The sequence below is a fragment of the Oncorhynchus kisutch genome, linkage group LG16 (assembly GCF_002021735.2).
Source record: "Oncorhynchus kisutch isolate 150728-3 linkage group LG16, Okis_V2, whole genome shotgun sequence".
NCBI classification, from domain to species: Eukaryota; Metazoa; Chordata; class Actinopteri; order Salmoniformes; family Salmonidae; genus Oncorhynchus; species Oncorhynchus kisutch.
In genome coordinates, this window is record NC_034189.2 from 46,365,148 (window position 1) to 46,389,437 (window position 24,290).

The 24,290-nt window shown below is 43.7% G+C and overlaps 1 protein-coding gene across 2 annotated transcripts; it reads left to right on the forward strand.

Annotated features, from left to right (window-relative positions):
* Positions 1-7,783: 7,783 nt before the first annotated feature.
* Positions 7,784-24,290, forward strand: LOC109879731 (nardilysin). 2 transcript variants are annotated; one of them, XM_031792629.1, is made up of 32 exons: positions 7,784-7,931; positions 9,391-9,615; positions 9,857-10,094; positions 10,186-10,267; positions 11,696-11,849; positions 11,946-12,019; positions 12,118-12,213; positions 12,359-12,481; positions 12,564-12,621; positions 12,715-12,788; positions 12,961-13,030; positions 14,746-14,823; positions 14,923-15,043; positions 15,295-15,353; positions 15,612-15,666; positions 15,751-15,855; positions 16,066-16,189; positions 18,326-18,412; positions 18,493-18,612; positions 21,251-21,302; positions 21,517-21,667; positions 21,761-21,888; positions 21,975-22,140; positions 22,243-22,274; positions 22,398-22,536; positions 22,646-22,693; positions 22,788-22,840; positions 23,041-23,124; positions 23,363-23,453; positions 23,528-23,644; positions 23,778-23,867; positions 23,963-24,290. In XM_031792629.1, the coding sequence occupies exons 2-32, from the start codon at positions 9,416-9,418 to the stop codon at positions 24,191-24,193; spliced, it is 3,300 nt and encodes a 1,099-aa protein (XP_031648489.1). In that variant the 5' UTR covers positions 7,784-7,931; positions 9,391-9,415; the 3' UTR covers positions 24,194-24,290. The 2 variants fall into 2 exon arrangements, with proteins under 2 accessions (XP_031648489.1, XP_031648488.1); XM_031792628.1 differs by having other exon boundaries at positions 7,929-9,224.

Sequence of the window (24,290 nt, forward strand, 5' to 3'; positions counted from 1 at the left end):
ACAGCACAATACCTCTCCCCATGTGACCTAATTTCTATGTGTATGTACTGACATGTATGTGTAACTGATAGACACACTCACAGACACACGCTTTAGTTGTAGTTTTTAAAATATTTGTTTATAAATAAGTCTGTAATGTCTATGTTAATTTTTAAAATATATGTCAATTCTAAAGTATTTTTGTTTGTAATGTATTTTTGTTGTGTCAGACCCCAGGAAGACTAGCTGTCACCATTGGCATCGCCTGTTGGGGATCCTAATAGAAGGGAGCCAACAGAGATACTAATCAGATACCTCTGTCTATTCTCTGGGGGTAGTGCTTTGCACTGTGTTTGTGAGTGTACTTTATAGACTGTTGGAGGAGCCTCTAAAATAGGTAATCTATTTATATTCTGGTGTTAAGAGCTGTCCAGCGCTGAAATTGACTGCATTACTTCCATCTCTTCTCTTCCTCTTTCAAGTTATTTTCTCTGCAATGTTAAAACTGACAAATACCTCGTCTTTCTTTCTCTCTTTCCCTACTCTCCTCTTCCGTGGACTCTACCCAGCCAGAGACAAGACACTCTGCTCTGGCTTCTACTCACCTCTAGTCTCTTGCATTTGGTTCTGGAACACACACACACACACACACACACACACACACACACACACACACACACACACACACACACACACACACACACACACACACACACACACACACACACACACACACACACACACACACACACACACACACACACACACACACACACACACACCAGCTAATTAATTAAACCTCTTGCTTTAATTAGGGTTTTAATCAGTTGCCATGGGAACCTTGGCCCTTTAAAAGTCAGACTAAGTACACACACACACACACACACACACACACACAAACACACACACACACACACACACACACACACACACACACACACACACACACACACACACACACACACACACACACACACACAGAGTTTACAAATATAATATAAACAAATAGCATAGAATTACAGAGTAGACTGTATTTTTGTAAGTATTGTTGAATCATTCCTGGCCTGGTCCTGCATTAAACAGACTGAAGTCTGTGGTTTCATTAGTCATTATCAGGATATCCAGCATTTTATCATTAGTCTTCAGTCTGTTCAGGAGAATGAGAGTCTAATTTGTGTCTCTGCAAACGGCCCAAAAGCAAGGTCATGTCTTAAGCAGTCGCATGCTACCGAGGTAAAGACAGTTTCAAGTTGGATATTCGATGGATATTCGCGCTTTCAAACCAAGTGTCATGATGTTGGAAAAATTGCGCACAACATTGCACAGGTCTTATTTTCACGATTTGGACATTAATTCACTTTCCAAAGCTAATAAACATGTGGAGATGAGAGCAGCATTTTGTATTCCAAGTTGAATTAGTTAGGGAGCGTAAACAAAGTACAAACTTTTTTCATTCAGATTTCAATAGCTCCTTGGTCATGTGACCTGGGGAATTCAAACAAGGTTCAGAATGTACACTGACTACCCTTCTATATTGCACACCCTTTAGTTTGTCCATTTTCATCTCACAAGATTTTACATGAATTTTTCCAAATGTAAAGTTTCAATAGCTCCTTGGTCGTGTGGCCTAGTGACTTTAAACAAGGTTCAGAATGTCCACTGATTATACCTTCATATCGCACACTCTGACGTCTGTCTACTTTAGCCTCATGCTATTAGACTTAAATCTGTAAGCTTTGCAGGCCTTCATTTTACATGTGTGTTAAACAAAATGTTTAAGTCAACAAATGTTCTATCCTCGCAATAACTATCTTTCACATGGACACTGAAAAGATCCGCAAATGGCTTTATGTGGTTTGGATCAAGGACGGGAGAGGTGCTCATACAGAGGTGGTTAAAGGAAGGTGCACAGGTAAGCCTCGTGAAAACAGTGTTTCGTATGCTCTTTTTAATCACAGTAATAGGCAGTGATTTGTCAGTCACAGTGAGCTTGATAACGTGAAGGAATCCTTTTCATAGCATCACTTTCATATACTGTACATTAAGACAAATCCTTCTACGTTGAGTATTAGAACGCAGTTTACTAAACCTGATAATGACTTGATATTTGAGTGCATTCACAACAAGCCACCTGCAGACAACTTACAAAATGCAATATTGCATTTGAGGGTTCGTGTTTTCTACTGAAATTTTTTATTTGATGGCCTACTATGGCCTACTATTTCTAACTGGGAAAATAAATTCCTACGTCTTTTGTGAGTAAAATCCTTTTTCCAAAAGTGATTTAGGTACATTTTTGTGAAGAGGTATGAGGGTTGTGATATGGGTCTTTTAATAGTAAAATCATTTAAGGGATCAATACATTTCTATATTGCTTCCCCAGTATCTGCATGAACCATCAGGCCAAGTGTTTTTGGTTGACCCTGCTGGACAGAAAGAGAAGGAGGAATCGGAACACGCTGTATTCAAATTCAGGTCTTAGTTATTCCATTGTACTGGATCTAATACATATTAGCATTTTACATACATTCATAAGTGTAATACTTTTTTATGACATACTGTGAAAAACTCTCTTGGCTGCTGGCTCTGTCACTTTCAGACATACGCAGAGCAGACATGAACCACATGGGTTCTCTGTAAAGAGAGAGTAATCCAAATGTCACAGACACAACCCTTGACTTTCAATTGGCACCGTTGACTTGTATGTATTCTCTCCTGATTGGCTCTGTGCTGCACAGTCTGGCAGTCTGACTAAAGTGCCAGAGGTATGAGGAGAGACATCCTCCTTTGGATTTATGGGAACAAATATTTCCTAACACTTTGGATCCTATTCTTGGACAGTTAGAAGACACAATGCATCAATGCAATTTGTTTTTATTACTAATTACTGTCCATGAGTAACCTCAACCTTGTGGGTCTGTGGGTGTTTGGGTCAATAAAGTGCCAACTCAATTCTACCACTGACTAGTCTCTCATGCCCCTATGAACGGGGGCACAGGGCAATAGTTTTTAATCTAAACCAGCCATTTTTTACTTGACACGTAGTAGCAGTTTACCAGATAAGAAGTCAAGAAGATCAAAAAGTAGATTGTTGTAAGGGTGTATTACGTCCTGTGCTGGCCCCATATATCTCAGCGATCACTGCCTATTGCCTGTGTCAGTAATGGGTCCGCAGTTAAACGACCACCTTTCATCAGGGTCAAACGCTCCCTAAAACACTTAGGCGAGCAGGCCTTTCTAATCGACCTGGCCTGGGTATCCTGGAAAGATATTGACCTCAATCCGTCAGTAGAGGATGCCTGGTTATTCTTTAAAAGTGCTTTCTTCACCATCTTAAATAAGCATGCCCCGTTCAAAAAATGTAGAACCAGGAACAGATATAGTCCTTGGTTCATTCCAGACCTGACTGCCCTTGACCAGAACAAAAACATCCTGTGGCGTACTGCATTAGCATCGGATAGCCCCCGCGATATGCAACTTTTCAGGAAAGTTAGGAACCAATATACACAGGCAGTTAGGAAAGCAAAGGCTAGATTTTTCAAACAGAAATGTACATCCTGTAGCACAAACTCCAAAATGTTCTGGGACACTGTAAAGTCCATGGAGAGTAAGAGCACCTCCTCCCAGCTGCCCAATGCACTGAGGCTAGGAAACACTGTCACTACAGATAAATCTACGATTATTGAGAATTTCAATAAGCCTTTTTCTACAGCTGGCCATGCTTTCCACCAGGCTATCCCTACCCCGGTCAACAGCTCTGCACCCCCCACAGCAACCCGCCCAAGCCTCCCCATTTCTCCTTCACCCAAACACAGATAGCTGATGTTCTGAAAGAGCTGCAAAATCTTGACCCCTACAAATCAGCCGGGCTAGACAATCTGGACCCTCTCTTTCTAAGATTATCTGCCGCAATTATTGCAACCCCTAATACTAGCCTGTTCAACCTCTCTATTGTATCGTCTGAGATCCCCAGAGATTGGAATGCTGCCGCGGTCATCCCCCTCTTCAAAGGGGGAGACACTCGAGACCCAAACTGTTACAGACCTATATCTATCCTACCCTGCCTTTCTAAGGTCTTCGAAAGCCAAGTTAACAAACAGATCACCGACCATTTCGAATCCCACCGTACCTTCTCCGCTATGCAATCTGGTTTCCGAGCTGGTCATGGGTGCACCTCAGCCACGCTCAAGGTCCTAAATGATATCATAATCGGCATCGACAAAAGACAATACTGTGCAGCCGTATCCATCGACCTGGCCAAGGCTTTCGACTCTGTCAATCACCACATTCTTATCGACAGACTCAACAGCCTTGGTTTCTCAAATGACTTCCTCGCTGGTTCACCAACTACTTCTCAGATAGAGTTCAGTGTGTCAAATGGGAGGGCCTGTCTGGACCTCTGCCAGTCTTTATGGGGGTGCCACGGGGTTCAATTCTCGGACCGACTCTTTTCTCTGTATACATCAATGATGTCGCTCTTGCGGCTGGTGATCCTCTGATCCACCTCCACGCAAACGACACCATTCTGTATACTTCTGGCCCTTCTTTGGACACTGTGTTAACTAACCTCCAGACAAGCTTCAATGCCATACAACTCTCCTTCCGTGGCCTCCAACTGCTCTTAAATGTAAGTAAAAATAAATGCATGCTCTTCCACCGATCACTGACCGCATCTGCCCACCCGCCTAGCATCACTACTCTGGACGGTTCTGACTTAGAATATGTAAACAACTACAAACTGGTTAGACTGTAAACTCTTCTGCCAGACTCATATTAAGCATGTCCAATCCAAAATGTAATCTAGAATCTGCTTCCTATTTTGTAACAAAGCATCCTTCACTCATGCTGCCAAACATACCCTTGTAAAACCGACTATCCTATCGATCCTTGACTTCGGCGATGTCATTTACAAAATAGCCTCCAACACTCTACTCAACAAATTGGAAGCAGTCTATCACAGTGCCATCTGTTTCGTCACCAAAGCCCCAATATACTACCCACCACTGCGACCTGTATGCTCTCGTTGGCTGGTCCTTGCGTCATATTTGTCGCCAAACCCACTGGCTCCAGGGCATCTATAAATCCTTGCTTGGTAAAGCCCCGCCTTATCTCAGCTCAATGGTCACCATAGCAGCACCCACCCGTAGCACGCGCTCCAGAAGGTATATTTCACTGGTCACCCACAATGCCAATTCCTCCTTTGACCGCCTTTCCTTACAGTTTTCTGCTGCCAATGACTGGAACGAATTGCAAAAATCACTGAAGCTGGAGACTCATATCTCCCTTCTCTAACTTTAAGCATCAGCTGTCAGAGCAGCTTACCGATCACTGTACCTGTACACACAGCCCATCTGTAAATAGCCCATCCAACTTCCTCATCCCCATATTGTTATTTATTTTATTTATATATTTGTTTTTTTGCTCCTTTGCACCCCAGTATCTCTACTTGCACATTCATCTTCTGCACATCTCACTCCAGTGTTTATTTGCAAAATTGTAATTATTTCGCCACTACGGCCTATTTATTGCCTTATACCTCCCTAATCTTACCTCATTTGCACACACTGTAAATAGACTCTTTCTACTGTATTATTGACTGTACGTTTGTTTATTCCATGTGTAACTCTGTGTTGTTGTTTGTGTCACACTGCTTTGCTTTATCATGGCCAGATTGCAGTTGTAAATGAGAACTTGTTCTCAACTGGCCTACCTGGTTGAATAAAGGTGTTCTCAACTGGCCTACCTGGTTGAATAAAGGTGTTCTCAACTGGCCTACCTGGTTGAATAAAGGTGTTCTCAACTGGCCTACCTGGTTGAATAAAGGTGTTCTCAACTAGCCTACCTGGTTGAATAAAGGTGAAATAAAACAAATAAAAAATACTGTATGTGGGAATGTCTTATGTCCATCCTACATGTAGTGTTGGTACATGGAATATTCCTCAACTGCATACGTCATAAATTGCTATTGCAAATAGAAGTATTATGTTCAACAATTATTCAACACTTTTGTGCTTGCAATTCGTTCTCTATTGTCATAGATTTGCTTGGCACTGTCATCTGGGATGAATGAAAGTCTACAAACGCTCTACATTTATTCACTCTGTGATAGGGTTGGATCCTATATGCTACTTTTATTATTGTCCTGTAAATGGTTCAGTGCCTAAAATCTAAGCTGTGTGTGTGTAGAATGGGGCATAAAGGAAATGACCTCTACTAATAAACTACTACTAGATTATAGTGATAAGGAAAACAGCATACAAGTTTGGCTTGTGTATTCATTTGCCTATAACTAATCATAATTCAATATTTTTTCCTGCCATGGAAAAGATGACTGCGTGGACATAAAGTGTAAATGAGGGGAAATAACTCCCACCATGCAGCAGGGCACCTTCAGCTGTGGGGTCATTGAAAATGCAGGTTTGATCGTTATATTTTCAATAATAAATGGTTAGCTGTTGTGTGACAATTAGGTCAAAAACTCAATTTAATTTTTTGGTGTAGATGGCCAAGGAAGTTGCACAGAACTTCCCCAACATCCCTTCCCAAATTGATATGGAACCTTCAAAAGCACATGGAGCAACTGCAAAAAGAAATGGCTGAGGATATACTAAAAATGTCTGGTATGTAATGACATTTAATTCAAAGTAAATGTAAATTCTTTATTTTTATGTAGTTGTGTGGAACAGCCATATGTTCAGTACTTGCCTATGATTTCAGAGTTCATCAAAACCAACAACTGCTTCATGTGTGCCACTGATAAAGAACCTGGATGTGGCCCAAAGACTGACTGGGTTAGTAACTTTATTTAACATGTTTATAGTCTTTTGACAACAGTGAAAAGACAGTGAAAAGACAATGGATAACACAATGGATGGCTAATTCGTCATAATGCATTGATATTTGATATGATTTATAACGTGTTACTCTTTGTTTTGTTTTGATTGAATGTTTGCATACCAACGGTGGTTCCATGTGCTGTGCCTCAGAATGAAGACAAAAGAGTTCAACAGAGTAAAGAACACAAACTGGAAATGCAGTCTTTGTTGTTGAAAATGTATGCTATACCCCATCCACACTGAAGAGGCTCTGACATGTACATCAACCAGGGATAAAGAGAAAGTTAACACTGTGAAATGTTTCATACTTAATTGAAGTTAAGTGTCTGTTGACATGTTGGAAAAGATTAAAGGTCTACAATTTCTGTTTTTCAATATTAAATTTGTATTCATTGATTTACTGGCCACCATTACTGTGGTTACATGTTCAGTATATGTATTGAAACTATCTTTACCTCGGCTCGCACGTTGAACTGTAAAGCCTACAGACCATCAACAGACAAACTATATCAATATCTGCCTGTTGTCGCCTACCCCCTAGCGGCTTAACACTGCCACTGGAAGGTTTGGAATTTAGGAAGCAATTTAATAGAACGTATCAATTGTATTCTACTGTATCTGCATCACAATGTACAGTAAGTAGCCTATCTCAAGCCTATCCATGGACAAGCCAACTAGCGACTGTAACTACCTCGATGCAATGAATGAGTGCTGGAAAATCTAAACTCATTATGGACTGCTGTAATGCGGGACTGTGGTAAGTATAGGTCCTGCCAGACAACTTGTCGACACTGTCCATTTTGTTGTTGCTCCTAGTGATACAGTATTTGTTAGTTACAATGTAACAAACAGTCTCGTGTTGCTGCTACAATGTAACCACAGTGTGAAGAGTACAGAAGTTCCCACGTGTCGGGTATTTTTGCCCAATCACGATCGTTCAAAGTTCCCCTAATCACGCCCTCGGGTGTGTCTGCCTTGTTTCGGAGCAATCAAATGTTGCAATGTTGAAATGCTCTTCGTTTTCGACGAATCAAGCCGCCCCTTATGGCAAAAATAATCATCCTACCATATGCAGGGGGAACACTAGTTTCCATCCCTGTGATACCAGGAAGCAAGGTATGTAAACATCTCCGGGACCAACGCTACTTCGTTAGCTGTCAAACTTGAAAAAACACAAGTGTCATTTCGAGGACATAGAACCAATTTGAAGTATACGTTCCTGTAGTAGAAACGTTGGGTGGGGTTTGACATGTGTTGTGTGTGAGTCGCTAGCCTAGAAAAGTCTGAGGCTTTTTGATAGACTGTTGTCGTTCGACCGTGGTGAAGTAGCCTGTAGCCTGCTATCTCTGTGTTACTGTATATTTCATCTAATTGCCAACCGATGTCTCGCTTGCTACAGTTTGCTGCTAGCGATATAAGTTGGCTGACTTGCAGTGCTGACTGAGCCTACATAAAGCCTGCAGAGAGGCGAGCCGGGGACCGTGCAGTGAAGGGCACTGGGGTTGTTGACACATAGCTGAATACGGGCGTTGGGTGAATAGATGTATTTTCGCCTCATCATCACTGTCATTGCATCTGTTGAATGTGTCTGGGATGACCATCCTTTTTTGACAGCTGATCAAACTAACACATAGATGTTTGCGTCACAGAGTCTTCCTTTCAATAACTGTCATTTATTGACAGACATGTCATTAAAATACAATATTATCTGGGTAGTCTAGCTTAAGCAATACTTTTAAATGAAATGAAGTCCAGCCCATGCTGTCCTTAGAGTGACACGCTGTGTCACAGTGTTGGCCAGTAGAGCAGGGCCATTGAGTTCCAGGGCCCAAACCCCTGTGGTTGTCATCCTTCCCTGCTAATCAAATCAAATCAAATCAAATTTATTTATATAGCCCTTCGTACATCAGCTGATATCTCAAAGTGCTGTACAGAAACCCAGCCTAAAACCCCAAACAGCAAGCAATGCAGGTGTAGAAGCACAGTGGCTAGGAAAAACTCCCTAGAAAGGCCAATACCTAGGAAGAAACCTAGAGAGGAACCAGGCTATGTGGGGTGGCCAGTCCTCTTCTGGCTGTGCCGGGTGGAGATTATAACAGAACATGGCCAAGATGTTCAAATGTTCATAAATGACCAGCATGGTCGAATAATAATAAGGCAGAACAGTTGAAACTGGAGCAGCAGCACAGTCAGGTGGAAGTTGAAACTGGAGCAGCAGCATGGCCAGGTGGACTGGGGACAGCAAGGAGTCATCATGTCAGGTAGTCCTGGGGCATGGTCCTAGGGCTCAGGTCCTCCGAGAGAGAGAAAGAAAGAGAGAAGGAGAGAATTAGAGAACGCACACTTAGATTCACACAGGACACCGAATAGGACAGGAGAAGTACTCCAGATATAACAGATGCTAATCAGGTAACTGACTCAGACCTGGCACACAAGGTGACTGGACTCTCTGCCCGATCAGTGACATGAATGAACTTCCAAGTAGAGAAGAGTCCCTCCAGACCTGGAGTTGAATAACCTGTCTATTGGTTTCCCTGTGTCTTATTCACCGTGGCCCGCTGTTGTCGCCTCACAGTGCCAAAGTGTCGTCGCTATTCAGAATGCCACAGACCAACAAGTCCAGAAGTACCTCGGCCAGTGGCTCTAGTACCGGACCGGACCGAGGGGAGGAAAGAGAAGAAGAAAGAGAGGAAGCTGAGCCAGGGCCAAAGGTCCAAGTCCAGGAAGCAGGGGATGGAGGAGGAGAGAACACTGGAGACCCAGAGATTATCAAGTCCCCTAGTGACCCCAAACAGTACAGGTAACATCAACGTTTACCTTACACACCAACATGTATGTGTGTGTGGGTGGGGGGTGGGGGGACTGTGAGAGAGAGAGAGAGAGAGACTATGTTTGTCTTTCTTTCCATCCGTCTGTTTGTCTGTCTGCGAGTTTCGCACGCAGTAAAAAGTAAACAGCTGGAGGGCCAAATTGTGTGTGTGGTTGTGTCAGCATCTTAGGATAAGAGAATATTGTTTACCTCTGTCTAACCCCTCCCACAGGTACATCGAGCTGACCAATGGGCTTCGAGTTATGCTAATTTCAGATTTCACTGGTCCCGCTTCCTCTGGAGACGACGAATCAGAGGAGGAGGAGGAACTGGGGGAGGAGGAAGAGGAGGAAGAAGACTCAGGAGAGGGAACAGAGGAAGAGTCTGAAGAAGATGAAGATGACAAGGACAGTGACTTTGAGGATGACGAGGATGGAGGGAAGAGGAAGAAGGGACCCTCAGAGAAACAGGTGAGAGGGTGACCTGAAGAGGAAATAGCAGCACATTAGCAGCAATAGTAATAAGGGTATTGATGATTGTGTGTTTGTGTGTATGTGTCAGTCTGCAGCAGCGCTGTGTGTGGGTATTGGCAGTTTCAGTGACCCTAATGACCTCCCAGGCCTTGCCCATTTCCTGGAACACAGTGAGTATGATGACCCTTGAACCTCACGGATGAGATTGTTTGTTTTGTTGTGATAAATCTGATTCAATGCTGTGTTTGACACAAGGGGATATAAAATAGACTTTCCTCTCTTCCCTCCCCCTCTCCTCCCTCTCTCCTCTCTCTCTCCTCTCTCTCCTCCCTCTCTCCTCCCGCTCTCCTCTCTCATCCCCCTCTCCTCCCTCTCTCCTCTCTCTCTCCTCCCTCTCTCCTCTCCTCCCTCTCTCCTCCCCCTCTCCTCTCCCTCCCTCTCTCCTCTCTCTTCCCTCCCTCTCTCCTCCCTCTCTCCTCTCTCTCTCCTCTCTCTCTCCTCCCTCTCTCCCTCCTCTCTCTCTCCACCCTCTCTCCTCCCCGTCTCCTCCCTCTCTCCTCCCCCTCTCCTCTCCCTCCCTCTCTCCTCTCCCTCTCCTCTCCCTCTCCTCCCTCTCTCCTCTCCTCCCTCTCTCTTCCCCCTCTCCCCTCTCTCTCTCCTCCCTCTCTCCTCCCCCTCTCCTCTCCCTCCCTCTCTCCTCTCCCTCTCCTCCCTCTCTCCTCTCCTCCCTCTCTCCTCTCCTCCCTCTCTCATCCCCCTCTCCTCCCTCTCTCCTCTCTCCTCTCTCTCTCCTCCCTCTCTCCTCTCTCTCTCCTCCCTCTCTCCTCTCCTCCCTCTCTCCTCCCCCTCTCCTCTCCTCCCTCTCTCCTCCCCCTCTCCTCTCCCTCCCTCTCTCCTCCCCTCTCCCCTCCCTCCTCTCTCTCTCCTCTCCCTCTCCTCCCTCTCTTTTCTCCTCTCCTCCCTCTCTCCTCCCCCTCTCCTCCCTCTCTTTTCTCCTCTCCTCCCTCTCTTCCCTCCCCCTCTCCTCCCTCTCTCCTCTCCCTCTCCTCCCTCTCCTCCCTCTCTCCTCCCCCTCTCCTCTCTCTGTCTCCTCCCTCTCTCCTCTCCACTCCCTCCCTCTCTCCTCCCCCTCTCCCCTCCCTCCTCTCTCTCTCCTCTCCCTCTCCTCCCTCTCTTTTCTCCTCTCCTCCCTCTCTCCTCCCCCTCTCCTCCCTCTCTTTTCTCCTCTCCTCCCTCTCTCCTCTCCCTCTCCTCCCTCTCTCATCCCCCTCTCCTCCCTCTTTTTCTCCTCTCCTCCCTCTATTCCGTCCCCCTCTCCTCCCTCTCTCCTCCCTCTCTCCTCCCCCTCTCCTCTCCCTGTCCTCCCTCTCTCCTCTCTCTGTCTCCTCCCTCTCTCCTCTCCTCTCCCTCCCTCTCTCCTCCCCCTCTCCCCTCCCTCCTCTCTCTCTCTCCTCTCTCCTCTCCCTCTCCTCCCTCTCTTTTCTCCTCTCCTCCCTCTCTCCTCTCCTCTCTCCTCCCTCTCTCCTCTCCCTCTCCTCCCTCTCTCATCCCCCTCTCCTCCCTCTCTTTTCTCTTCTCCTCCCTCTCTCCCCCTGTAGTGGTGTTCATGGGCAGTGAGAAGTACCCATCAGAGAATGGTTTCGATGCCTTCCTGAAGAAACATGGGGGCAGTGACAACGCCTCCACGGACTGTGAGAGGACCGTCTTCCAGTTTGATGTCCAGAGAAAGAAATTCAGAGAGGCTCTGGACAGGTCAGCAACACACCACCATTATAGTCTCTGTGCCTTGTCTCTTGATTCGGATTAGTCCATCTGACTCTGTACCTGTCTGTGATTGGCTCTCTCCAGATGGGCCCAGTTCTTCATCTGTCCTCTGATGATCCGAGATGCCATCGACAGGGAGGTGGAAGCTGTCGACTCTGGTGAGAGGCATTCTGGGAATATTTTTTTGTTTTTGTCCTTATTCAGACCTTATGCACTGGTTATGTAGTGACCTGCTCCCCCTTCTCTCTTTTATCAGAGTACCAACTGGCCAAGCCGTCTGACTCTCACAGGAAAGAGATGTTGTTTGGGAGTCTAGCGAAGCCAGGTCACCCCATGGGCAAGTTCTGCTGGGGTGAGGGCAGACACACACACACACACGCACATGAACTACTCTGTGTACTGTGTTGTCATGTGTAAACGAGACAGATGTTGTGTAATTGTGGTATGTGACTGAGCTGTTGTCATGGTTTCCACCGGTGGCTGTCATGGTTTCCCAGGTAACGCCCAGACTCTGAAGACAGAGCCCAGGAAAAAGAGGATCAATGTTTACAAGAGGCTCCGCTCCTTCTGGAAGAGACATTACTCTGCCCACTACATGACCCTGGCTGTGCAGTCTAAAGGTGACACACACACACACAGAGAGAGAGAGACCGGCTGCTCAGTCACACATGTAACTCTGTTGTCCTCCTCTGTTGTGTGTAGAGAAGCTGGACACTCTAGAGGAGTGGGTGAAGGAGATCTTCAGTGGAGTGCCCAACAAGTGAGTCTCAGCTGTAGATGAACCCCTCACCATTCATCCATTCATATTATAATATGGCCATTTAGCGAACACTTACTGAACCCTGTTCCTCAGTGCTCAGCCCAAGCCGGACTTCTCTGAGCTGCTGGATCCCTTTGATACTCCAGCCTTCAACAAGCTGTACAGAGGTAGGAACACCTTCTCTATTGAGCTGACCTGCACAGCCTTCTCTCCTGATCTCCATTAGAGCCATACTGCTTCAGTTCAGCTCACTGAAAACAGGATTTTGAATGGGAATCAATTGTTGGTCTCCAAAAATATATGCTCACAAGTGTAGTAAGACATAGCTGTGTGTTTCAGTTGTTCCTGTGAGGAAGGTCCATGCTCTGACCATCACCTGGTCCCTGCCTCCTCAGGAGAAACACTACAGGTAAGAAACACAACTACATATAATACAGCTACTCCAGATAGTACAGCTATTACATATAATACAGCTGTTACATATAATACATCTACTACAGATAATACAGCTACTATAGATAATACAGCTATTACAGATAATACAGCTACTACAGATAATACAGCTATTACAGCTATTACAGATAATACAGCTACTACAGATAATACAGCTATTACAGATAGTACAGCTATTACAGATAGTACAGCTATTACAGATAGTACAGCTACTACAGCTACTACAGCTATTACAGATAGTACAGCTATTACAGATAGTACAGCTATTACAGATAGTACAGCTATTACAGATAATACAGCTACTACAGATAATACAGCTATTACAGATAGTACAGCTACTACAGATAATACAGCTACTACAGATAATACAGCTATTACAGATAATACAGCTACTACAGATAATACAGCTACTACAGATAATACAGCTACTACAGATAATACAGCTATTACAGATAATACAGCTACTACAGATAATACAGCTACTACAGCTATTACAGATAATACAGCTATTACAGATAATAAAGCTACTATAGATAATACAGCTACTACAGATAATACAGCTATTACAGATAATACAGCTACTACAGATAATACAGCTACTACAGCTATTACAGATAGTACAGCTATTACAGATAGTACAGCTATTACAGATAGTACAGCTACTACAGCTACTACAGCTATTACAGATAGTACAGCTATTACAGATAGTACAGCTATTACAGATAGTACAGCTATTACAGATAATACAGCTACTACAGATAATACAGCTATTACAGATAGTACAGCTACTACAGATAATACAGCTACTACAGATAATACAGCTATTACAGATAATACAGCTACTACAGATAATACAGCTACTACAGATAATACAGCTATTACAGATAGTACAGCTATTACAGATAATACAGCTATTACAGATAATACAGCTACTACAGCTATAACAGATAATACAGCTACTACAGATAATACAGCTATTACAGCTATTACAGATAATACAGCTATTACAGATAATACAGCTATTACAGATAATACAGCTACTACAGCCATTACAGATAATACAGCTATTACAGATAATACAGCTATTACAGATAATACAGCTATTACAGATAATACAGCTATTACAGATAATACAGCTACTACAGATAATACAGCTACTATAGATAATACAGCCATTACAGATAATACAGCTATTACAGATAATACAGCCATTACAGATAATACAGCTATTACAGATAATACAGCCATTACAGATAATACAGCTACTACAGATAATACAGCTATTACAGATAATACAGCTACTATAGATAATACAGCTACTATAGATAATACAGCCATTACAGATAATACAGCTATTACAGATAATACAGCCATTACAGATAATACAGCCATTACAGATAATACAGCTACTATAGATAATACAGCTACTATAGATAATACAGCTATTACAGATAATACAGCTACTATAGATAATACAGCTATTACAGATAATACAGCTACTATAGATAATACAGCTACTATAGATAATACAGCTTTATAACAGAGGAACTACAGGAGAGATACTACATTTGATGATGCACCTCTCTCTCTGCCTCACTGTTTCTGCCTCTCTCCATCCCCTCATCCTGTTCTCTCTCTACATCTCTCTCTCTCTCTCGCTCACTCTCTCAGGGTGAAGCCTCTCCACTACATCTCTTGGCTGATTGGTCACGAGGGCACAGGCAGCATCCTATCAATTCTCAGGAGGAAGTGAGTCAGAACTACGGCATACAGGACTACATAACCCATAATGCACCGCTTTAGAGCTATGTTTATGTGGTAACTGTGCTGAGGTGTGTGTGTGTGTAGGTGCTGGGCCATGGCTCTGTTTGGAGGGAACAGTGAAACAGGCTTTGACCAGAACTCTACCTACTCCATCTTCTCCATCTCCATCACACTCACTGACCAAGGATTCCAGAACTTCTACCAGGTTACACACACACACACACACACATTCAAAATCCTATTTTCCCTAACCCTAATACTAACCCTAGTTATAAACCTAACCCCTAAGCCTAAAATTGTATTTTTACAAGTGAGGACTGGCAAAATGTCCTCACTTCTCTGAATTTTAGTTGGCTTACTATTCTAGTGAGCACTTTTGGTACTCACAAGTATAGTAAAATGTACATACACAGACTATTGATACACAGTACACACATTATCTGTGTTTCTCTTCAGGTGGCTCACCTGGTATTCCAGTACCTCAAGATGATGCAGAGCCTGGGCCCCCAACAAAGGTAGTGTCTGTGTGATTAGGGCTTCATTATAGGCATGTGAAAGGCAGAATATGTGCTTTATTTATACAGTATATGAGTATCTCTCTCCCTCTCTCTCTATCTCTCTCTCTATCTCTCTCCCTCTCTCTCTACCTCTCCCTCTTTCTCTCTCTCCATCTCGCTCGCCCTCTGTCTCTCTCTCTATCTCTCTCTCTATCTCGCTCGCCCTCTGTCTCTCTCTCTATCTCTCTCTCTATCTCTCTCTCTCTATGTTTGTAGGATCTATGAGGAGATTCAAAAGATTGAAGCCAATGAGTTTCACTACCAGGAACAGGTAAATACTACTAACATTCTCCTCCTATCTACAAGTACAGGAATGAATGCACCCAACCAAACGATGCACCCCTGTGTGTTTCAGACGGACCCTATAGAGTATGTGGAGGATATCTGTGAGAACATGCAGCTGTTTCCTAAAGAACACTTCCTCACCGGAGACCAGCTCATGTTCCAGTATTCACCTGAGGTACCGACTGTGTGTGTTTAGGTGATTGTTGTGGCCCTTTCCTTGCTTACTAAGCTAATCTGGTGTGTGTGTGTGTGTGTATATATGGAGAAGGTGCTTTCTGAATCCTTAAGTGTCCATGCACACAAAGACCTTTGAAATGTTTGAATGCTTCTTGAATGTAATGTGATTTGTTGATTCAAATAAAGTATTTATTGTGTGTGCGTGTAGGTGATCAGTGCGGCCCTGTCCTTGCTGACTCCAGACAGATCCAACCTGTTGCTGCTCTCTCCAGACCATGAAGGCCACTGTCCCCTCAGGGAGAAATGGTTTGGGACACACTACAGCGTAGAGGGTGATACATACATACATGCATACATGCATACATGCCTACATGCCTACATGCCTACATGCCTACATGCCTACATACATACATACATACATACATACATGCCTACTACAGTCCCTTTAGAAAGTATTCACACCACTTGTCCTATTCTACATTTTGTTGTGTTACAGCCTGAATTCAAAATGGATTAAATATACGTTTTTCTCTCACCCATCTACACACCATACCCCATAATGACAAACTGAAAACATGTTTTTAGAAATGTATTTACAGAAGTATTCACATCCCTGAGTCAATACATGTTAGAAGCACCTTTGGCAGTGATTATAGCTGTGAGTCTTTCTGGGTAAGTCACTAAGAGCTTTGTACACTTGGATTGTACGATATTTGCACATTATTCTTTTTAAAATTCTTCAAGCTCTGTCAAGTTGGTTGTTAATCATTGCTAGACAGCCATTTTCACATCTTGCCATAGATTTTCAAGACGATTTTAAGTCAAAGCTGTAACTAGGCCATTCAGGGACATTCAATATTGTCTTGGTAAACAACTCTAGTGTAGATAAGTGTTTTAGGTTAATGTCCTGTTGAAAGGTGAATTTGTCAACAGTGTCTGTTGGAAAGCAGACTGAACCAGGTTTTCCTCGAGGATATTGCCGGTGCTTTGCTCTATTCCGTTTATTTTTATCCTAGTCATGCCGTTGACAAGCATACCAATAACATGATGCAGCCACCACCATGCTTGAAAATATGAAGAGTGGTACTCAGTGATGTGTTGTGTTGGATTTGGCCCAAACATAACGCTTTCTATTCAGGACATAAAGTTTATTTCTTTGCCACATGTTTTGCAGTTTTACTTTAATGCCTTAATGGAAGCAGGATGCATGCTTTGGAATATTTTTTATTCTGTACAGGCTAGTGTTGTGGAGCAACTACAATGTTGTTGATACATTCTCAGTTTTCTCCTATCACAGCCATTAAACTCTGTAACTGGTTTCCTTCCTCTCTGGCAACTGAGTTAGGAAGGACACTTGTGTCTTTGTTGTGACTGGGTGTGTTGATACACCATCCGACGTGTAATTAATAACTTCACCATGAAATCCTATCCTCAAAGGGATATTCAATGTCTGTTTATTATAATTTTTTTTACCCATCTTCCAATGGTGCCCTTCTTTGCGAAGCATTGGAAAACCTCCCTGGTCTTTGCGGTTGAATCTGTGCTTGAAATGTACTGCTCGACTGAGGGACCTTACAATTATCTGTATGTGTGGTGTACAGAGATGAGGTAGTCATTCAAAAATCATGTTAAACACTATTATTCATCACAGAGTGAGTCCATGCAATTTATTATGTGACTTGTTAAGAAAATGTTTACTCCTGAACGTATTTCGGATTTTAGGGGTCGAATACGTATTTACTCAAGACATTTAAGCTTTTCATTATTAATTCATTTGTAAAAGATTGTTACGGTTTTCTAGGTGTGAAGGATAGTCGGACCAAAATGCAGCGTGTAGATTGCGATCCATGTTTAATGAATAACGTGAAACACGAATAAACAAAAAACACTACAAAACAAAGAACGTAACGAAAACCAAAACAGCCTATACTAGTGAAAACTAACGCATAGACAGGAACAAGGACACGAAGGACAATCACCCACGACAAACTCAAAGAATATGGCTGCCTAAATATGGTTCCCAATCAGAGACAACGATAAACACCTGCCTCTGATTGAGAACCACTCCAGACAGCCATAGACTTTGCTAGATAATCCCAATACATACACACCAAAAACCCAAGACAAAACACACCACAATACAAAAACCCCATGCCACACCCTGGCCTGACCCAATACATGAAGAAAAACACAAAATACTTAGACCAGGGCGTGACAAAGATGTTGAAAAACATAATTCCACTTTGACATTATGGGGTATGGTGTGTCGACCAGTGACACAAAATCTCAATTGAATCCATTTGAAATTCAGGCTGTAACACAACAAGATGTGGAAAAGGTCAAGATGTATGTATACTTTCTGAAGGCACTCTGTGTTTGCATTATTAGAGGACCAGATCATGTCAACATGGTCCCAGTATGTAGAGAAAGAGAGAAGGTATCCTGATAGTTGTCTCTTCTCTGTCCAGATATCCAACAGGAGTGGAGAGAGCGCTGGAACGGAGACTTTGAGCAGAGCTCTGACCTGCACCTCCCTGTCGAGAACAAGTTCATCGGTTAGTGTTTCTGTGTGTGTCTGTGTGTTTCTGTGTTGTGAACCTTCCTAATGTGTTCATATTTTGTGTCTTCCTTCCAGCGACTGATTTCAGCCTGAAGCTGTCTGACTGTCCTGATACTGAGCTGCCAGTCAGAGTAACTGCCAACGACCGAGGATGCCTCTGGTACAAGAAGGACAACAAGTTCAACATACCCAAAGGTGTGTGTGTGTGTGTGTTAGGACTGTGACGGTCAAGGAATTTTGGATGATGGTAATTGGTCATCCAAATGACGCAATCTCCGTAATAAACTTTTGAATAGTATTAAACAGAAATTGAATGGGCGTCCCCATTCAAGTCAATGATGGCATCATGGGTGGACTGGCAATCATTGCGAGTGTACCCACAGGAGCAAAGCAGGAAGTGTAACCATCAATATGTGCCGTGATTTATTAGTTCAACCAGAGAAGAAGAGGCAAAGCGAGAGGGTTTACTCCGCCCAAATTCTATCCACGATAATAAGACCAAGAAGTGAGGAACTTTTTGTATGGAGGTCAATGAGAGAGTGTTGAATTTGGTCAACAAAAAATATAATTGCTATATTGCTACGTGAAGCTTATTTGATCAAATATATGTTTCGTAATGGTTAGGTTGTTCCGAATGCTCTGATATAAGTGGACGCACGTGGAATTTGGCCAGGTTGGAAAAAAACGAATTATATCAGTTGTGCCTGTTGTTCACACACACGTATCTGCCCTCTCATTGGCTAGAATGGTCCCACCTGAATGCCTTTCAAATTTGAGGACATATATTTCCATTGTTAGAGCGGTCACTCCACTATCTTGTCAATATAATTGAAAATCTTTGATTCAACTCAACTAACGTTACAAAAAATGCATTTCATTACCAGAGCCACATCAGTTAACCTCATTTGAATTAACATTCTACATGACCATGGAAGCCGTTACATCCCAATACCATGCAGCTATCCCTAGTGTACCCATGAGTTTACCAGTCAATTTGCCAGGGTAAGAAATTCCAAGCATATAGAGCCTATTAAAGGATTATTCTAATTGATAATTCTATGGTTCCAAGCCCGTTCTTTTCATGTGTGCTGCCTGTTTCCTAGGCAACCGACGACTCGTTTGCTGCAACACCTTGCTTGTTTCCACTAGGAGCAACAAAGTTTTGTCGCGCTGTTTAGAGTACGTGTTACAGCAGAAACGGACTCCACTGCACAAATTCCAGGCCGTCCTCTTCGTACCCCAAAAACAAAAATTATGACGGTTATTTTATTTTCATAATGGTTTTCATCCGTACGGTAATTGTGCCAGCCCTAGTGTGTGTTTCAAAGTAACTACTTTATAACACAAAAAACACACAATCTGGTGTCAATGTCCACATGTTCTCTTAAAGGAAAACTCCATCCAAAAACTTTTGGTATTTGTTTCATTAGTCCATTGTTGATATAGTCCAAAAATCTCAGCACTTTATAACTTGCATCATCCCAGCTTGAATTTCTGTATTTTGAATGTTATTTATCTTGAAAACATGATTTTAATTTTTATTACATTTTTTATTTAACCTTTATTTAACCAGGTAGGCTAGTTGAGAACAAGTTCTCATTTGCAACTGCGACCTGGCCAAGATAAAGCAAAGCAGTGTGAGCAGACAACAAAGAGTTACACATGGAGTAAACAATTAACAAGTCAATAACACAGTAGAAAACAAAGGGGGGGTCTATATACAATGTGTGCAAAAGGCATGAGGTAGGCAAATAATTACAATTTTGCAGATTAACACTGGAGTGATGCATGATCAGATGGTCATGTACAGGTAGAGATATTGGTGTGCAAAAGAGTAGAAAAGTAAATAAATAAAAACAGTATGGGGATGAGGTAGGTGAAAAAGGGTGGGCTATTTACCAATAGACTATGTACAGCTGCAGCAATCGGTTAGCTGCTCAGATAGCTGATGTTTGAAGTTGGTGAGGGAGATAAAAGTCTCCAACTTCAGCGATTTTTGCAATTTGTTTGCTGACATGCAAAACATTTTGGGACTATATCAACAAAGGACTAGTGAAACAAATACCAAAATATTTTTGGAGGGTGAAGTTTTGCCTTAATCTCTATCTGGTACAGCCAGTAGAAAACTGTTCACCCCTCTGAGCCTGGTTCCTCTCTAGGTTTCTTCATAGGTTCCTTCCTTCTAGGGAGTTTTTCCTGGCAACTGTTCTTCTGCTGATGTATAAAGGGCTTTATAAAATACATTTGATTGGTTGAGTTACTACAACAGTGAACAATTAAAATGGTCAATAACTTTACTTTCATTGATCTGTCGTTTCTACTCTCTCTCGGGTTGATCTGACATTTCCTCTCTCTCCTTTGCTGATCTGTCATTTCTACTCTCTCTCCTTTGCTGATCTGTCATTTCTACTCTCTCTCCTTTGCTGATCTGTCGTTTCTACTCTCTCTCCTTTGCTGATCTGTCATTTCTACTCTCTCTCCTTTGCTGATCTGTCATTTCTACTCTCTCTCCTTTGCTGATCTGTCGTTTCTACTCTCTCTCCTTTGCTGATCTGTCATTTCTACTCTCTCTCCTTTGCTGATCTGTCGTTTCTACTCTCTCCTTTGCTGATCTGTCATTTCTACTCTCTCTCCTTTGCTGATCTGTCGTTTCTACTCTCTCTCCGTTGATCTGACATTTCCTCTCTCTCCTTTGCTGATCTGTCGTTTCTACTCTCTCTCCGTTGATCTGACATTTCCTCTCTCTCCGTTGATCTGTCGTTTCTACTCTCTCTCCGTTGATCTGAGATTTCCTCTCTCTGTTGATCTGTCGTTTCTACTCTCTCTCCTTCAGCGTACATCCGCTTCCATCTCATCTCTCCGGTCATCCAGCAGTCAGCCAGGAAGTAAGTCCAGGGTTTAGTTAGCCATTAGCCAACAATTGTTTCACAGGTAGAGATTGTGCCAAAACTGCTAGCCTCTCGAGAATGCAGCCATAGCTAGGAACTGTTTTACACCGTTTTTTAATCCTGTTTCTCTCTGCTTATCTCCCTCTCTCCACTCTCTCTCATCCCCAACCCTCCTTTCCCCCTCTCTCTCTCACTCCCTCCCTCTCCCTAGCCTGGTGTTATTTGACCTGCTAGTGAACATACTGGGTCATAACCTAGCAGAGCCAGCCTACGAGGCTGACGTGGCCCAGCTGGACTACAAGCTGTCAGTAGGAGAACACGGACTGGTTATCAAGGTCAAGGGCTTCAACCACAAACTGCCTGTGAGTTAGACCCAGACACACTGCACCGCGCCACACACACCACACTCACACACAAGGATGATGATGATGATGATGGTGTTCCCTCCTCTGTAGCTCCTGTTCCATCTGATCCTGGACCATCTGGCTGACTTCTCTGCCTGTCAAGATGTCTTCAATATGTTCTCTGAGCAGCTCAAAAAGGCCTATTTCAACATCCTCATACGACCTGAGAAACTGGGCAAGTACGTCACGCGTGTGGGTCTGTTTGTTGGTGTGTGTCCCATCTCACCATTGTCTTCTCTCTCCCCCACCAAACACACACTCTCAGGGACGTGCGGTTGTTGGTCCTGGAGCATGGTCGCTGGTCCATGGTAGAGAAGTACCAGGCGCTGGCAGACGGTGGTCTGACTGTAGAACAACTGATGGAGTTCAGCAGAACCTTCAAGACCCAGCTCTATGCAGAGGGACTGGTGCAGGGGAACTTCACTAGCCAGGTGACTGGACCATGAAAACACACACACATTACACACCCTTTCCACTAAACCCTCTTGTATGATTTCTGCCGTTTATTAAAGTGGGACCTGTTTTCTCTACAGGAGTCAATCCAGTTCCTGCAGTACGTCACTGAGTAAGTTTACACACACACACACACACACACACACGCACACACACACACACACACACACACACACACACACACACACATAACTATCTTTGCTGTCCTCTCTCGCTGTCCTCGTCTGTCTGTCAGTAAGCTGCAGTTCTCCAAGCTGCCAGCAGAGGTCCCAGTGTTGTTTAGAGTGGTGGAGCTGCCTCTGAAACAGCACGTCTGTAAGGTCAAAGCACTGAACAAGGGAGACCCCAACTCAGAGGTCACAGTCTACTACCAGGTACACACACACACTGGTACAATTCATCTGTTCATGACTGATATACTCGCCTCTGACATTCATTCACTCTCTTCTCTTCCTCTCCCCTTCTCCCCCTCTCTCTCTCCAGTCTGGTCTGAAAAACCTCAGAGAACACACACTGATGGAGCTGCTAGTGGTGAGTGCACCAACAACCGTTCATCATTTCATCCCCTAACCCCTCATCCCTTCTTCCTCTGACCTCTGTGTTGTTGCTATTGTTGTGGTTCCAGATGCACATGGAGGAGCCCTGCTTTGACTTCCTCAGGACAAAAGAGACTCTGGGGTCAGTGTCTGTGTTTCACACTTCTCTGTCTCTCTGGTGACTAAATAGACCATGGAACCTCTGGAAAGAGTAGGAGTGTTAACCCCAGTGTCCCAACCTTCCTGAGTGTCCCAGTGTCTAAACCTTCTCCAGCTTCCAATTGGCTCAGTCAACTTAAACCCCTCTCTCTCCATCTCTCTCCCTCCATCTCTCTCCTCCAGGTATCATGTTTATCCAACCTGCAGAAACACATCTGGAGTCCTGGGCTTCTCTGTCACGGTGGAAACACAGGCCACCAAGTTCAAGTGAGATCCTCATACTGACTGTATGAACCAATGCCATTGTGCACTGCAGTGACTTTGATGTGGTCTTCCCGAGGCTAGCAGTACTATCTCTTATGACCTGTAATGCCCCTTATAGTAATGACAGTGGGCTCTCTCTCTCCATCTCGTCTCTCCATCTCTTCTCTTCTCTCTCTCCATCTCTTCTCTTCTCTCTCTCCATCTCGTCTCTCCATCTCTTCTCTCTCCATCTTTCTTTCAGTACTGAGCTGGTAGAGTTGAAGATAGAGGAGTTTCTGTCTTCCTTTGGAGAGAAGTTGAGTGCCCTGACTGAGAGCACCTTCAACACACAGGTGTGTGTTTCTGACTGACTATATATCTGAGTGTCCTGGAGTTTACTTGTTAAGCTGAAGGTGTGTGTGTACAGGTGACTGCGCTGGTCAAGCTAAAGGAGTGTGAGGACACACACCTGGGAGAGGAGGTGGACAGGAACTGGGCCGAGGTCGCTACACAGCAGTATGTCTTCAACAGGCTTCACAGAGAGGTGGGACACACACTGGACAATTTCAGTTTTTTTGTTTTTGTGGTGTGTGCAGAATTGTGTAGTTGCTTTGTGTAGTTGCTGCAGACGTTTCATGTGCGACTACGTGTGCTTACGTGTTTGTGTGTGTGAGTAGATTGAGGCCCTGAAGCAGATGACGAGAGCAGAGCTGGGATCCTGGTATCTGGAGCACCGCGGACACAACTGCAGAAAACTCAGTGTACATGTAAGTGTGTGTGCATAGGTGAGCAGTGTAATCAATGTTTAAGAGCTGTGTGCGTGCGTGTGTGTGTGCGCTCTAACATCAACCTCCCTCCCTAGGTGGTGGGTTTTGGGCCGGAGGAGGGCGACCCCCCAGGAGATGACGAGCAGAGTCGTCATGGCAACGGAGAGAGGGATGAGGAAGAGTGCGGCAGTTCGTCCTACGGAGAAGTGTCCAAACTGACCTTCCTCCCCGCCTCGCCCAAGATGGCCGCCGCTACATCCATCATGGACATTCCTTCATTTACCCAGAGCCTTACCCTCTTCCCATACCACAAGATCATCCAATAGACTACCAATATCTATTTTCTCAATATTTCTTTCAAACTCTCTCTCCTTCATTGCCTGACCATAACGTCATCTAATAAACTCAATGAGATACACTGTC